This window comes from Stylophora pistillata, chromosome 2, assembly GCF_964205215.1.
Source record: "Stylophora pistillata chromosome 2, jaStyPist1.2, whole genome shotgun sequence".
NCBI classification, from domain to species: domain Eukaryota; kingdom Metazoa; phylum Cnidaria; class Anthozoa; order Scleractinia; family Pocilloporidae; genus Stylophora; species Stylophora pistillata.
This window is the reverse complement of record NC_142520.1, coordinates 5850347-5865189: the sequence shown is the minus strand read 5'-3', so window position 1 is coordinate 5865189 and position 14843 is coordinate 5850347. Positions and strand designations below refer to the sequence as shown.

The 14843-nt window shown below is 38.0% G+C and overlaps 1 protein-coding gene across 1 annotated transcript; it reads left to right on the top strand.

Annotated features, from left to right (window-relative positions):
* The first annotated feature begins 562 nt into the window (after positions 1-562).
* Positions 563-14319, top strand: LOC148736825 (adhesion G protein-coupled receptor D1-like). Its single transcript, XM_088749187.1, has 16 exons — positions 563-708; positions 6862-7019; positions 7562-7666; positions 8303-8390; positions 8878-8968; positions 9459-9508; positions 9776-9905; positions 10060-10154; positions 10368-10470; positions 10575-10725; positions 10885-10969; positions 11179-11245; positions 11962-12044; positions 12193-12313; positions 13099-13140; positions 13314-14319. The coding sequence occupies exons 1-16, from the start codon at positions 563-565 to the stop codon at positions 13488-13490; spliced, it is 1692 nt and encodes a 563-aa protein (XP_088605313.1). The 3' UTR covers positions 13491-14319.
* Positions 14320-14843: the final 524 nt, after the last annotated feature.

Here is a 14843-nt window from a genome sequence, read left to right as displayed (position 1 = left end):
TTCTTCAATAGTATGTGCTTAAATCCAGCCGTCTCTCTATTCACACAAAGTTCCTTTGTTCCCATGAGAATTAATTATTCTAACCCTTCATTAACAGTTTTGTGTTTTCTGTACTCATCAATATAATCATTTATGCATTTATTTTTTCATTTACGCATTGTTCTAATTTCTACAAATTAGTCACTTGTTTTCTTTGGGTGTATATGAAGATACACCCAAAGCTTTGTCGTTTCCACCTAGGTCCTCAGCGAAAAGCGGAAGGCCTCAGCGGAAAGGTATTCTATTTCTATCTCCTTTTTTTTTCTTTTTTTTATAAATCACTTTTGCGGCTACTAAGTCAGTTTTCACTCCATGATAGGCATGTCTAAATTGTATCACTTTTTAATCATAAAACGTATTATATTTCTGACAAAAAAAAAAAAAAGTGTAATTCCACTCTTAAAACAAAGCGTGTTGCTTCGTTGATAATACTAAAGGCAATGAACATTTGCTGTCAATGGTTCGACGCACATGCTGACCGTAGCAGACATAATAAGTGATAAAGGAACATCATGGTAATAGTATGGTTCATCATTCCTTTCTACAAATTAAACCACGTCACTGTTTTGAGATCAACTTATCCTCACAGACAAGATCTCGCCTGAAGAGAAGGATCAATGCTTTCACCCTAGCTGTCGTTGAGGGAGAAGAAGTAATCGAGCCTCGCAAGTAAATGAAACTGGCAGCAATATTTTGTCAAGGAAAATGAATGTTTAACCAGGTAGTGAAACTGTTAGTGAAATATCTGAGATTTGAGTCTTAGTTTTTCACTTAGTTTGGAACTTTGTGTATCTTCTATAATTCTATAATTCTTCTCTAACTCTTATATAATTCTATAATTCTTATATATTTCTATAATTATTATATAATTCTATAATTATTATATAATTCTTTTATAATTCCTTTCCCGCATCGGTCTGGTCAGCCACCAACGTGCCTGCAGCCGATGTCAACGTGGACAACCTTTTTAATCCTTGCTCGCGAAGTCAAGCCAACCATAATTCAGCTTTCATTTGATAGTTGTTGCCAAGTTTAAGCATTTTAAGTACATTCAGTAAAATTTAAAGAGGACTCCAGAAAAGCTTCAACCCAAGCTAAGGCAAGAGAAAAGATTGCTTAAGGGAAAATAGCGTACCACAAGAATACAAAGTTGCCGGACGGCGTTTGAAGCAGTTCTCACTGCGCGAAGTTGTTGTCTTTCGGTTTTGCCCCTTTATTCGCGGTGCGGTCTAATAATGTTATTAGATAATCTTGAGTTAAGTTCTCACGATGGAATTAAATTTCACCGATTAAAGTTCTACAAAAGACCTTTACTTCACCGGAAAATCCCTGGAAAATAAACTCCACGTACTAAATGCACACTTATCCGTGACGTATGCAGTGATTTTAGTAAGTGAAAAGTCAAGAGAGCCGCCAAGGCTCAAAATCCATGTACCGGAGAGAAACAGACCTATAAGAAAATTGGTATCTTCCACGTGACCAAGTGAAGAATGTTGAATTAGAAAACATGTCTTAGTCGACGATTGATCTCAAAATTGATCACTTCCTAGCATGTTCCGGGCGTTCAGTTTCAGTTTGTAGAACGGAGTAAAATAATCAAAGGCGAGGAACTGAAGCGGATAAAGGAGGTTAGACCGCGAAAAAGGAGGGAGGCTTGAGTTCGAGTCGCCAAAAAAGAGGGAGGCTTGGCTTGGATTGCAAAGAGATGGGAGGCTTGATTCGGATCGAGTAAAAGGAGAGAGGCATGAGTCGGATCGCCTCCCTCCTTCACTTTCTCAGTTAGTTAGCGTTACAAACGTCACTGAAGGAAAGGAACGTCGCAGAAGGAAAGGAACGATCGAATAATGTTCACACTCACATTTCATCTTCTCAACCATGCAGCTAAATCTATTACTCTTAAAAGCTTTAGATTACTTCAAAACTATCCCGAAACTGATAATCTTTTTTGGAAACTATTAAATTTATTGTAACGCGGCAAAAAAAAAAAAAACTATACGAAAATTTTGTTCAGAAGTTCAATACAAATTAATGATGAACCGGGAAAATTCCAATGCACGCGTGCACTACGCAAACCTTGTCCTTTCATTCATAACATGGAGAAAATATCGAGACTCAGGCGATCCATTTAGAATATTGATCACTTGACATGCATCTTTCCCATTGTCATATATTGTATAAGTTGTAGTCATCGCCAAAGGTTATACATTGGGGACAAGAAAAAGAAAACGACCAATCAACCGATTCCCAGAACACTTTCGTAAATTACGAAGGTGGGGCAAGAGGGCATCCAAAGTCGCAAGACAATTTGAACTCTCTAATCATTCTAAGTAGCATTTGGCAGTCTATCTTATTTCCCCACGTCTAAGGAGTAAAGAAAAGACGCCAAGTTTTAGTATCAATGAACGCTCTTCATTTAAAGAGATACTCTCTCGCCTGTGATGAATGTTTGAGAAAAGACGGATAACAACTTAAATAAAACAGCTCTTTTGAAAAAAAAACAGGAAATCTTTGGCAGTTTTCGTTTAAATTTGAAACTTTTCTCAACGCACGGTTCGATCGTAGGGGCTTTGCCTCCCAATGGAAGTAATGTAGAAGGGAGAACTCATTGAACTTCCGTTAAGATTTCTTTAACAAGAGCAACGGGATTTCTTCTAAATCATAAAAAAACGCCCCCCAAAAATACAATAGTGCCGCAACGATGTGTGGCCGGTGGACTTTCCACTACAGTTAGCGATGGAGTAAGCCTTCATAAATGGCCCGAAGATCCTGATTTCGCTAAGTTATGGACGAGAGCCGTAAAAAACACGCGATCCGATTTTGTGAACCAACAAACTCTAGCCGTTTGTGCAGCATTCACTACTTCACTGCAGTTACTTGTGAGGAACAGTCGGTATTATCAAAACAAAAACGACAACAACTACGTGGGGCATACAGAAAAAGGGAAGCTGCAAGGGTATGTATTACCTGTAAAAGAAATATAAACCTGTATTCATTGAATCAAAAATGAAGCAAAAAGCTCTTTCAAACTTATAACGCAACTCATATACCCGGTGCACGTTCCAGATCCTCAATGCACATACAGAAAGTGAACAGCTGTCCCTTTCCAAAGAGAGTACCGAAGAATTAAGTTTGGCATCGGCAGAGTTCTCACTCCACGCAAGCTCAAGATGTGAACACCCAAAATAGGGAAAGATATCTCTGAGCAATTTTGGAGCAGTCGTACCGCTAAAGGCGAGTTTAGTCACTTGAAAATACATAAAAATATAAATCTGTTGTGACAGTAGTCTGGCCACCCCAAAGAAAGTAAACAAATCGTACGCTAAAATAACTTGGCAGGTGGTTAGACGTCCGTTCTAGTAAAGGCCCACAGCGCACTTTGCTCAAGGAGTTCATTACGTCGTCCCCGGTTCAGAGTGACGAGAAATTTCGGATCAAGAGGAATAAGGTGAAGAAGAAGTAAAAGATTGAGGAATTACGCAAGTTTAAGATTTACATAACACGTGCAGCGAATGTGAGAGAATAGCTTTATTGTGTTAAAAACAAATGCCGGTCTAATCAAGTCGATGTCCTACATTTTTAGGGCCAGAAACTGCTGTATTTCTCAACTCTAACGATCACTTCACTTTGTGAAGTGACAAACGAAGAGATTTCGCCAAATGGCGAAAATTGTAACTCAGAGAAATCGCTTACCAGTCTGTTTCGTAATCGGTCGAATGGATCGCCTCATCTGATTCATTCGAGGAGTCAGAGCTAGCCTCACTGTCGTAAGGCTCAAACATATATAACTTGGATATATCAACAAGATTGAAGTGGTAAATTGGCCACCGTAACGATTACAAAAGCTGACGTTTCGAGCGTTAGCCCTTCGTAGGAGCGAATAGAGGAGTTGTGGGTTCTGTGTGCATTTAAAGGCAGAGGATGGAGCTACGTTATTGGTGGGAACATGGCAACGAGAAAAACGAGAATGTGGAAATCAATGACAAGGACACATCGAAACCACTCGCTAGACATTTTAATTTGGATATATCAACAAAGTTGAAATGGTAAATTGGCCACCGTAACGATTACAAAAGCTGACGTTTCGAGCGTTAGCCCTTCGTCGGAGCGGCCATGTTCTCACCAATAACGTAGCTCCATTCTCTGCCTTTAAAAGGACACAACGAGAAAAACAAGAATAAATTAGTGGAATGAAAAGCGTTCGTTGATCCCTGTGGGATTTAGACTGCCGGTTTGAAAGATGAGCTTTTGTTCAAGATTTTTACGGCTTTCCCTGCTACCTAAGTGTAAGGAAAGATCGCAGATTGCCAAATCTTGCTTAGAATGATTAGGTAAATTAAAATGTCTAGCGGCTGATAGTTTCGAAAGAAACTGTTTGGGGCTGCGTCGGTGGGAGTAACGAAATAATTTGGATATATCAAAAAAGTTGAAATGGTAAATTGGCCACCGTAACGATTACAAAGGCTGACGTTTCGAGCGTTAGCCCTTCGCTCCGACGAAGGGCTAACGCTCGAAACGTCAGCTTTTGTAATCGTTACGGTGGCCGACTTACCATTTCAACTTTGTTGATATACCCAAATTAAAATGTCTAGCGAGTGGTCTCGATGTGTCCATGTCATTCCTTTCCACATTCTTGTTTTTCTCGTTGCCATGTTCCCACCAATAACGTAGCCCCATTTTCTGCCTTTAAAAGCACACACAACCCACAATTCCTTTATTCGCTCCGACGAAGGGCTAACGCTCGAAACGTCAGCTTTTGTAAACATTACGGTGGCCAATTTACCACTTCAACTTTGTTGATATATCCAAGTTATTTCGTTACCCCCACCGACGCTGCCCCAAACAGTTTCTTTCGAAACTATTAGCCTTTATTCAAACATATATATGTTTAAGTTCCTTGAGCGTCTGCACACTCGATCACTGACGATGAATCCGAAAAGGAACAACTCGAATCACCAGAGTCGGACTCCATTGCGATCGCTCGTATGTTTTTCAGTTCTTCTTTTTACGTCATTGGTCACGTGTTTAACTAGGAGCCATTTCAAATTCCGATCTTTGAATTGAGTGAATTTCGCGCTTTTACACCAGGATTTTAATCGAATGAAAGGTTTTAGGGAACTTTTTCTTCTGCCAGTAGTTATTTTGGCAAAATATCTACATTTTAATCAAAAGTTAAAATTTGGTGAAGATTATCCCTTTATAACCCCAACCCTGCAGGAGACAGGACCTCCATTTATTCGTCCCAATCTGAGAAGACTAGAATATCTAACCATTTCTTGATGTTATAGAAAGGTAGAAAATTATTCTCAATTGTTTTAAGACCTTGAGTGTTGGTCCGGCCGGGGATCGAACCCTCGACCTCCCGCTCAACACTCCAGCGCACTACCCATTGGGCTAACTGGGTGGCTGTAAATAAAGCAACAATCTAATGAATGTTTTAGCCGAGATTTAATCAACAAAGGTAACAACAGCAACGACGGCGAGAGCAGGAACAGAAACTCAGGCACCGCACACGTTGTGCCGGATTAATATCAGCACAAACATCAAGATATAAATGGATCTGCGGTGTGAAATTTGGTTCTGTATTCAAAAAGGTGGAGACAAGAAGATCTCACGCTTGCTATAAAGCTAAGTGATCTTAGCATGTCATTTAAGAGAGTGGGTTTCTTCTCTTCTTTACGTGAAACGCTTTGGTTGGCTCCTTAACACTATTTTAAACTTAACTGCCCTGGTTCTGCAGAACGCTATAAGGGTAGGATGAATGACGGAGTGTAAAGCGTCCTGGGGTCTGCGTATGCGTGGGCCATCTGCGGACTGGGCGTTGCGTAGCTGAATGAATAAGGAATAAGTCCCCAAACCGATCTTTTTCCCTCTTCGAAAGGATTCTAAAGGAAAAAATCAACAAAAATAACAATGTTAGATAATCGAACCTGGTTTTGATACATTCAGGAAATGTTATGTTCGTGCAAGGGGATGTTCGAATTGTTATCACCTTTTAACGACAAAAAAAAAAAAAAAAAAAAAAAAAAATGCCAAATCTGCCAAAAACAAACAAACAAATGCTTTTCCTCTCAAAAGTGTAATGGGGAAATTACAATCAGACAATTGCTTGTCAAATTATTTCCAAAAAACGATCAGACTGCGTTAATAAAAATTGCAATTACTTTCTGTACTACATATTTTGCTTCCTATGAACATGGTCTGATAATAGCAGTGAAAATAATCGTTAACGCAACAGACAATTGTTTGCCAACGTATTTCCAAAAACCAATCAGACTGCGATAGTGATTGTCAACATAGGGCATGCCCTGACTGCTTTCAACTGAAAAAAAAAAACATAGAATGGTGAAATTTGAATATTAGATATCGTTTCTGTTCAGCTTTGTATTGTTTTGTGTTTAATCTATAGCAAGTACTCGATAGGAACAAGCACAAATTCACACTTATGTTGCTTGAAGAAACTGAATACAAGGCTAATACAAATGCTAAACGAAAACAAAATTTCAATAAAACCTCCAAAAACTCCTCTTTTTACAAAGCTTTTGCCATCTGATACGGACCGAAATTATTCTATCCATTATCCACCTGTTTAGGCGCGTAGTAATGTCAATATGTTGTCGGAGAAGTTATAATGGATCTACGAGCTTAAAAGCTAAGTTATCAAGCCATAATGTGAAAACAAAGCATCGAATCTAACCATTTAGCGTCTCACTCCGCGCTCAGTGAGACTGGCCCTTCTTTATTTTAACCTCTCTCGATTGTATTACATCTCAGCTATGTAGGGCCCCGAGTGAAGCAGTCTGAATAAGAGATATTAATCGCTAGGGCAAATTTGCGGTTGTCGATATTGTCATCGCCGGATTATCTTGGATCCCTAGATATAGGGGAAAATCCTTTCACCTGGACGGAGTTCATCGGGAATTATTCACAACACCATCTTAATCAAACCACACCTGAGATTTATATCAGTAGTGAACATGCAGGTGAGTAAATGTTCAAAGCTGATTTGGGAGTTTTCTTGATTTCTGATACCGATTTCATGCATTTTTCATGGCATTTTTGAGAAAAATCTGCTAGGGCAATACTTGCTTTAAACTATTGACTTTGGTTGAAAGCTTTGTCTCCATCAACCTTTCATCGCGTCCTGTTGGCGACATGTATAAAACCCCCATTAAGGCTGTTCATACCAGCGAATTCCTATCGCGCACCGATTGTATCTAAGGAGTCTTTCAATACCATACAATTTCGCAACAGAGTGTGTTAAAGAAAAAAGAAAAACTTTCGAATCCGTCGCGGTAATACATGTTTTATGATTAAAAAATGATCACCTACACTTTATCCGAAGTTCAAATTGAGAACACTCCTTTGACTAGGGATCATTCCAAAGTGCTTGCTTTGACTTCTTCTAAGTAATTAATTTCAGACCTTGTAGGCCTAAATATTTCGTGAACGGTAACTTGTGACTAATACGAAAGCATCCTTATTTATTTTGGCCTGCGCTTAAAATACTTTTTTTTTTCATCAGATATTTTGGTCAGGAAGGTTTTTAACGAAAATGAGAGTGATGTCCAACTTGGGGATGATAAAGGAGAAAACTCTCTCAGCCTTCCCACTGCAGGCTTGGATAACGGTTGGAGAGTTACATATTTTTCATTTTTTTAAAAGTAGTCCAACTCGGGCTTTAATCAAACAAAGAATTAGACGACACGAAGTCCTGTTGCCAATTAATAAAAAAATATGACAAATTTAAGAAAAGAAACTAAACATAAGTAATATGTTTTCAGAAGAAAAACAAACAAACAGAAATAGCAACAACAACATTGAACTCGGCGAAAAGCGCGGCAACAGCGAGCGCACATAACACGTCCTGTCTACTTTCATAGTATACCTTTAACCTTCCTATTACATTGCCCAATTACAAGCATGAAGCATACACTGTCCTATAAGTGCATAAATCAGGCTAGTGATAACCAATCAGGTTCGAAGATTTTGTTATATTTTGATTATCAGGGCTATGGTCAGAAGGGGGCTGGGTTTCATGTACGAAGGAAAATTCAAACTGAATGACTGAGATTTTAATCTGGTTTCTTGTTTATATTTATTTGTTTATTTGTCTGTAGATCGATATATTTTATTCCTATTCAAACGTAAGGCATACCATTTGAATTAGCCACTTGGCTTGTAAGGTCTTAAAGTCGTGATTGCTTGTCCTTCTTTTTATTATTAGACCAGTAGTATTAAAATTGCCTCCACTATTACGTCTTAGGATCAGTGGCACTTGCGGTCATTTACAAAGATCTCCATGAAATATTCCAACCGAACCAAGCCAACTCTGCCTCTTTCAACGAACGAAGGTTTGCTAAAACCTAGTTCTATATATAGTATCTTCACGCTTTTATAGCTCTCTTTTGATGTGTAGATAAGCTACACCAGGCAAGTTTAGAGGAATGTGCTCGATCCCAGATTGAATTTCTGTTTCGCTTTTGTTTTGATTTTCTTTTAATAAATTCTTATCAATTTCCTTTTTGTATTTAAGAACATTTATCTTTTTTTTTTGTCTAATTTTATTTGTCTTGTTTTTCTGTTTATTTGTTGGTCTTTCGAGTGACTTTTGACATCTGAATGATATACATAGAAAAAAAATTGAATGCATATTAAAAAGATAGACTAGGAATTAAGGATTTCCGCTTTGTCGTCTTTGGATCATAAAGAAATTTCGCTTTGTCGACTTTGGTCCATAAAGAAATTTCGACGGAGTTTTCAAGACTTGTGATGAAATAAGTGCACACAATAGCTTTTTTAATCTAAGCATTTTGCAAAATTATTGGGAATCATGGTTAGGAACATCAACACATTTATCTTGTCTGCAACGATATGGCCAAGGAACACCAAACTCAGGAAGAATATCACGTTGAGATTTAAAAACCTAAAGGTAAGTTGTATTTAATCAAGAGACAGTTGCAGCCATGTTTGTAACTATTTAAAATAGTTTAAACAGCTTTAGTATATCTGGATAATATGAGCAAACTTTGGTAATTTCTCTCTCTTAACGCATCTCTCCTGTACCATCCGTGTTTCTGTATGCATTTTCGTTGTTTCTATTTCTATATATGCAATTGTTTCCTCTTTTTAGTCTTGATTTTGGTTTACTTTTGTTGTCGTTTTCGTTGTTGTTGTTATGGTGGACTTTATTCTACCTTAAATTGTTAGTGTTAGTTTTTTTATGACTTCAAGACCTTAGTTCTTTTTAGGGCGCCTCTCAAAGAGAAGCAAATTAGACTAGAAATATTGGGAAGCAACTCTTCACATGTATCACAAATGGGGGTGGGGTCTGAAAAAATTGCGGCGGGAGCACTCCTACCTCCTTATTGGCCCGCAAGACGCTGAATTACTTAACACTAATTGTAATTTCACGGTTTCAGCCTGCAACTTTGGACAGAAGCTGCATGTTTTGGAATACTTTCGAGCACAGGTAAATAACTTTGAATTAACTAATGACATCGTTCACTCCAATTATCAAATTTCTTGAGGACTCTTCTTTCATACAGGTGAGGCTTTTGTGAGTGGTACATCATATAGTATGCTCACTTCTTACTCATTTTCCTCTTTCTCAGACCTCCGTATAAGACGTGGTCGATCGAACTGTCAGTTGTTTCGTTTATTAATTTTTGTTATAGTGGGGAAGGGGGAAGGGAAATTTTACGACTGTTTTTCTAAATGCTTTCTGCAGGCCCTCGAGATGGTCAGGGCAAGGGTGTCTTCTAAAATCTAGGAACGAAACTTACACCGAGTGCAGCTGCAATCATCTAACTCACTTCGCAGTTCTTATGCAGTTTGATAGTGGAACGAGCGGTAACAGTTTAACTAAGGTAGGGATATTGCGAAATATTTATACATTGATTTCAAAAGGCACCATGTATCGGCGGGGCGCTTTTCCCTCCGTCGGTGTTAAACCGGGTGTATGGTACGTAACCTTTCTCTGTTATGATTATTGAATCCCTGTTTTTCGTATTCATTTTCAAGACTGACGGAAAGGCGCTGAAAATTCTTACGTACGTGGGCTTGTCTATCTCTTTAGTTGGAAGCACTTTAACAATTATCAGTTATGGTCTTCTTACGTAAGTATATGACATAATTCGACACAAGCATTCCGAAGCCAGCCGATGTTTTAGACCGAACAAGAACTATTATGACCTTAGACGCACAAAGTGATATGACCCAAGTCGAATTATCTTTTGTTTCCCAAAGTATATAACATGGCTTTGTATAAAATGAGGATAGAACTGATATGGAGGAGTCCTCTTACAAATCATTTGTTTAATTTTGATTAGAGACATGAGGGGGCCTTTATCTCAGATCCGAGTGAGTCTAGTCACCTCACTTGGTGCAGGGCAAATTATCTTTCTAACCGGAATTGGTGCTGTTGAGAACAAGGTGAGATATTACATCAAAAACGTGGAGTCTCTTTGTGTTAATCCTTATGACGGTAACCTGCTCTTAACTTATTCAGTCCATGCCACTTTTTCTATCCTGTGCAGTCTGCCTGTGTTACAATAGCAGCTTTAGTGCAGTATCTCCTGATGGCTGCTTTCTGCTGGATGCTTGTCGAAGGAATTTATCTTTACCTATTTGCTGTAAAAGTTTACAACATCAACGACAAGATGAAGGTGTCACATGGATTTTCATGGGGTAAAAATGCATTCAAAACTTGTCATACTCTCATTGATAATTGTTTGAAAAGCAAAACATGAATAATTACCTGCACCATTGTCATCACCTTCATCACTACCATCATCACCACAGCCTTGTAGTTTGACATTGTAATCACTTCGAGTTTCAAATACACAGGTCTACCCGCCCTCGTCGTCTCCATATCGCTAAGCATTGCAGCAGGAAGCGAAGAGGGGATTACAAGCTATATCAGTGAAAAATTGTAAGCAGTGAGGACTTTTTTCTCCTGATCCATGAGTCTGTTACGAATCGTCGTTTTCTGCCTTTTCGTTTGTTTGTTTTATTTTATTTCTCTTGTGATTTTTACTTGCAAGCAAACCGGGCATAGAGGATACTGTGTACGTGCATGTACACAATAATTAATCATTAATTGATAATTTATCAAAGTTTCCGATACCTAATTTACTTCAGCTGCTGGATTTCATCTGCTAACGGGATGATATGGATATTTGTTGTTTTCGTTCTGCTGATTGAGTTGGTAAGTTAAATTCTTAAGGTTTATTCGCTTTCACGTTTTGCCTTCAGTTATCGTTAGAATCGCGACGATGTTTTCTTTCTTACCACTTACCTCTAACTTCATTCACTATGTTCGATAGTATTCCGCGAAATGTAAAGTGTATGTTTTCCTTTGGGAGACCCCATTGTTAGAGGACGCATTAAGCGGTTATCGCGCTGGGCGGCAGGTTAAGAAGTCCACGGGCCCGTTTCTCGAAATTCCCGGTAACTTAACGGACCCGAAGCTATGTTTTAAAATCAAAATTTAAAGGATAAAAAAGCAGGTTCGGGCACCCAAACCAGTCCTTTTCTGTTTATTTAGCAAATAGTTTTGTTGTATCATTCTCAAAACTTTTTAAATCGACATCTTGAATGAAAACAGAACAGCTTTACGGGCCCGTTAAGTTACCGGGACTTTCGAGAAATGGGCCTCTGGTTCGAAACTTTAACGGTTGATTGTCTTGTGTTGTTAGGCGAGACATTTTGTGTGTACAGTGCTTTTCTTCCCCTCCACTCAGGTACATAAATGTGTACGAACGCATTTTCAGGTAAACCTGAGAAACTTAGTGGAATGACAAGGAGGGGGAAGCGTCAAACTTTTTACGTCCTTTACCTTAAGTGCAAACTTAGCTCTACCTCGAAATCATGTTGTTTCTGATTTAGTTTGATGAGTGCATATTCTTTTTTTTTCTTTTTCAGTTAAACGCAATGCTACTGGGGCGAGTTATCAAGGAAATGACAATCATGCATCAGGCGAAAGACAAACACAGTGAACAAATAAGGTGAGTATGTCAGCGGCGCCTGTAGAATATAAATTAAATCACGGTGAGCCATTCGCCTTTTTCTTTGCTTCCTTTTGCAAGTAATACCTACTTACGAAAATGAAAGCAACCTATCTTCTTCTTTATTTTTTTTTCCATGATTTTCTAGGCTTGGTGTCAGGGCATGCATGGTGATGATTCCTTTGCTGGGGATCACGTGGCTATTTGGTCTTCTGTTGTCCTTGCACAAAGCGTTCGCCTACATTTTCACACTTCTCAACTCCACTCAGGTAAACTAAACACAAATTTTATAAAATGAATTCCGTCCAATATGAGTTAGCTAACTGGGTGACTTCTGGTTTGATAAATCTCACCAAAGTTGAAGTCAGTAATAAGAGTTTATCTCTACTCATACGAGATACACCCTACTCATGTGAGAGCACAAGTTCACCACTGTTTATTATTAATTCTCAGCTCTCTCTGATACTCGAATGCCTTTTTAAGCAAACGTTCTATCCCATTACCACATGCTTGGAAAATAGACCCCTTACGGCTATTAAACTTTCAACAACTATAGCGTTCTTAAGTAAATAACGTTAACGAGAAAGAAAAATTAAATAAAAAACAGACAATCAGGACTCTAATGTTGTAAAATAAAAATACCGATCACTCTTTACAATGATAAGAAAAAGTAAAATTTAATTTTCTGGAATTAAAAATAACAAATAAAATCATAAAACCAATCTCACGATCTTGAATCTGCAATGATGATGGTTTTCTTCATCTGATAAAGTTTATCTTATATTATTGATCTTATAATATAAGTAGTGTCACTGTCACGCATATTGTCGTGCCTAGTAGATTACCATGTGCTAAACTTAGTGTAAAGCAACTTGTAAAAATAGAGAACATTTGATTAATACCAGTAATTTGGACATTTTTCTGACCATAAAATTGCATATTCAGGGAACTGGGGGTGGGGGGCATAGATGAAAGCTTTATGAGTCTACACACAGGCAATAAGAAAAGTAATACTGCAGGCGTTAACTTGATATCCCACTTTATGATTTAACAGGGCTTCTTAATATTTCTCCTTCACTGCGTAAGAAACTCAGAGGTATGTTATTCAATGTTGTTCTTAGCTCTCTTTGTACCTTTGTTCAGATTTCTTTCTAGCTCGGCTTCGACTTTCTAATAAGAAATCTAATTCCATGGTTATATCGATCCAATTCAAAGCACGATCAGTTTTAAAACTCTTGTAATCGTTTTGATTTCACCTTATCCTTGCAGATTAGATCTCGCTTTAAAAGAAGGATCACTGAAGTCACCCCAACTATAGATGAAAGAACGAGCATTAAGCGAGCCTCGCAAGTGAATGAAACTGATGGGAATATCGTTTTTCCGAGAAATATTCTTGTCCAGCCTCGCAATAACAATGAAAGTGGTGTTGAAGTCCCTGAGATCTGAATCGGCATCGTAGTCTTTTTCCACAGTCTAGATCTGTGTATATCTTAAATTAAGTACGTTTAGAAAGTTTGGTACGACTCAGAAGAGCTGGATAAGAACCCACTCACGAGATTACTGTAATGTGGTCTGGCCTGTTTACTGGGAACTGGGGGGAGGGGGCATCTTCAAACACGTTTCCTTCGATTGTTTGTAAACCGCTGATGCAGTCCGGCCAAAGCCCCCCGAAAAGTGTTGTGATGCGCATTTGATCATATCCACATGTTAATTTGCGCAATATAAATATTAAATCATCATTATTATTATAACCTTCTGAAGCTGAGGCTCGGATAGCTTTGCATTTGATCCAAATTATAAAAATATAACAGTTCAAGTAATCATCATGAGAAGTATCCTTTATGTCGAGAATGAGTACTGGATATAACCAAGGTCAGATGGTCTAGAAATCCAAAACCACATCCAAGAGACAATTCCTGAGAGTAAGGGACCTACCTAGGGTATCTCAGAAGGAAAAAACATTTTTTGTTTTCAAACTTAAACTTGCTCACCAATGAGTATCCATTAGAAATGGTTAGGATTTAATCACCGTGAAAGAATATCTTCCTCAGATGTTTTATTTAGTCTATTCATTGTTTTATTTATCTACTTATCGTCGTTATTCCTTGATCAGAAACCATAAGGCACTTTGATTATATATCCATTTCTAGAAAAGAACGTGAACTTTGTACGAAGAGGTTAGGCTTCCTCTCACTCCTCCCTGTCTAATGAAAATTTAATTTTAAGGTGTATGTAATTATATTCAGGCATCAATAAATAATTTGTTTCTAATGTCTGCTAATTTTGAACTGCGACAAAGTGATTTCGATTCCTGATATTACTACATAAAATTAAATGCGCCGCACTAACGTAGCTTAGCCAGGAATGTACCAAACATATGACCTCTTGCATGACAGTCGTTCAAAGGATCGCATCACATTTTTTTTTTTTTGATTTAGCCTCGAACTCTTTTCAAGCTTGACGCATTGCCTATGGCGGGCCAATAAAGAAACTTTGAGAAATTAAACTACAAAGATGAACCTTTAAGATGATGTATGTTTTGATTTGTAAATATATCATACCAGATATTTTAAAGGTCTTTAAATGGGTCGTGAGAGCTATTCAGCGGGGGAGTTCAAATGTAAAAATAAATCTTCAGGTGGTGTATATTAATGATCTGGAAATTATATATGGCAGACCTCTTCATGGTCCTCTGAACTTGACCTTTATTTTACCTCTGCGAAAAAGACGGAAGGTACTCTATTTCAACGGGTCCCTATTCAGACTTAAACGTAACAACCAGAAAATTATATTTTCCAA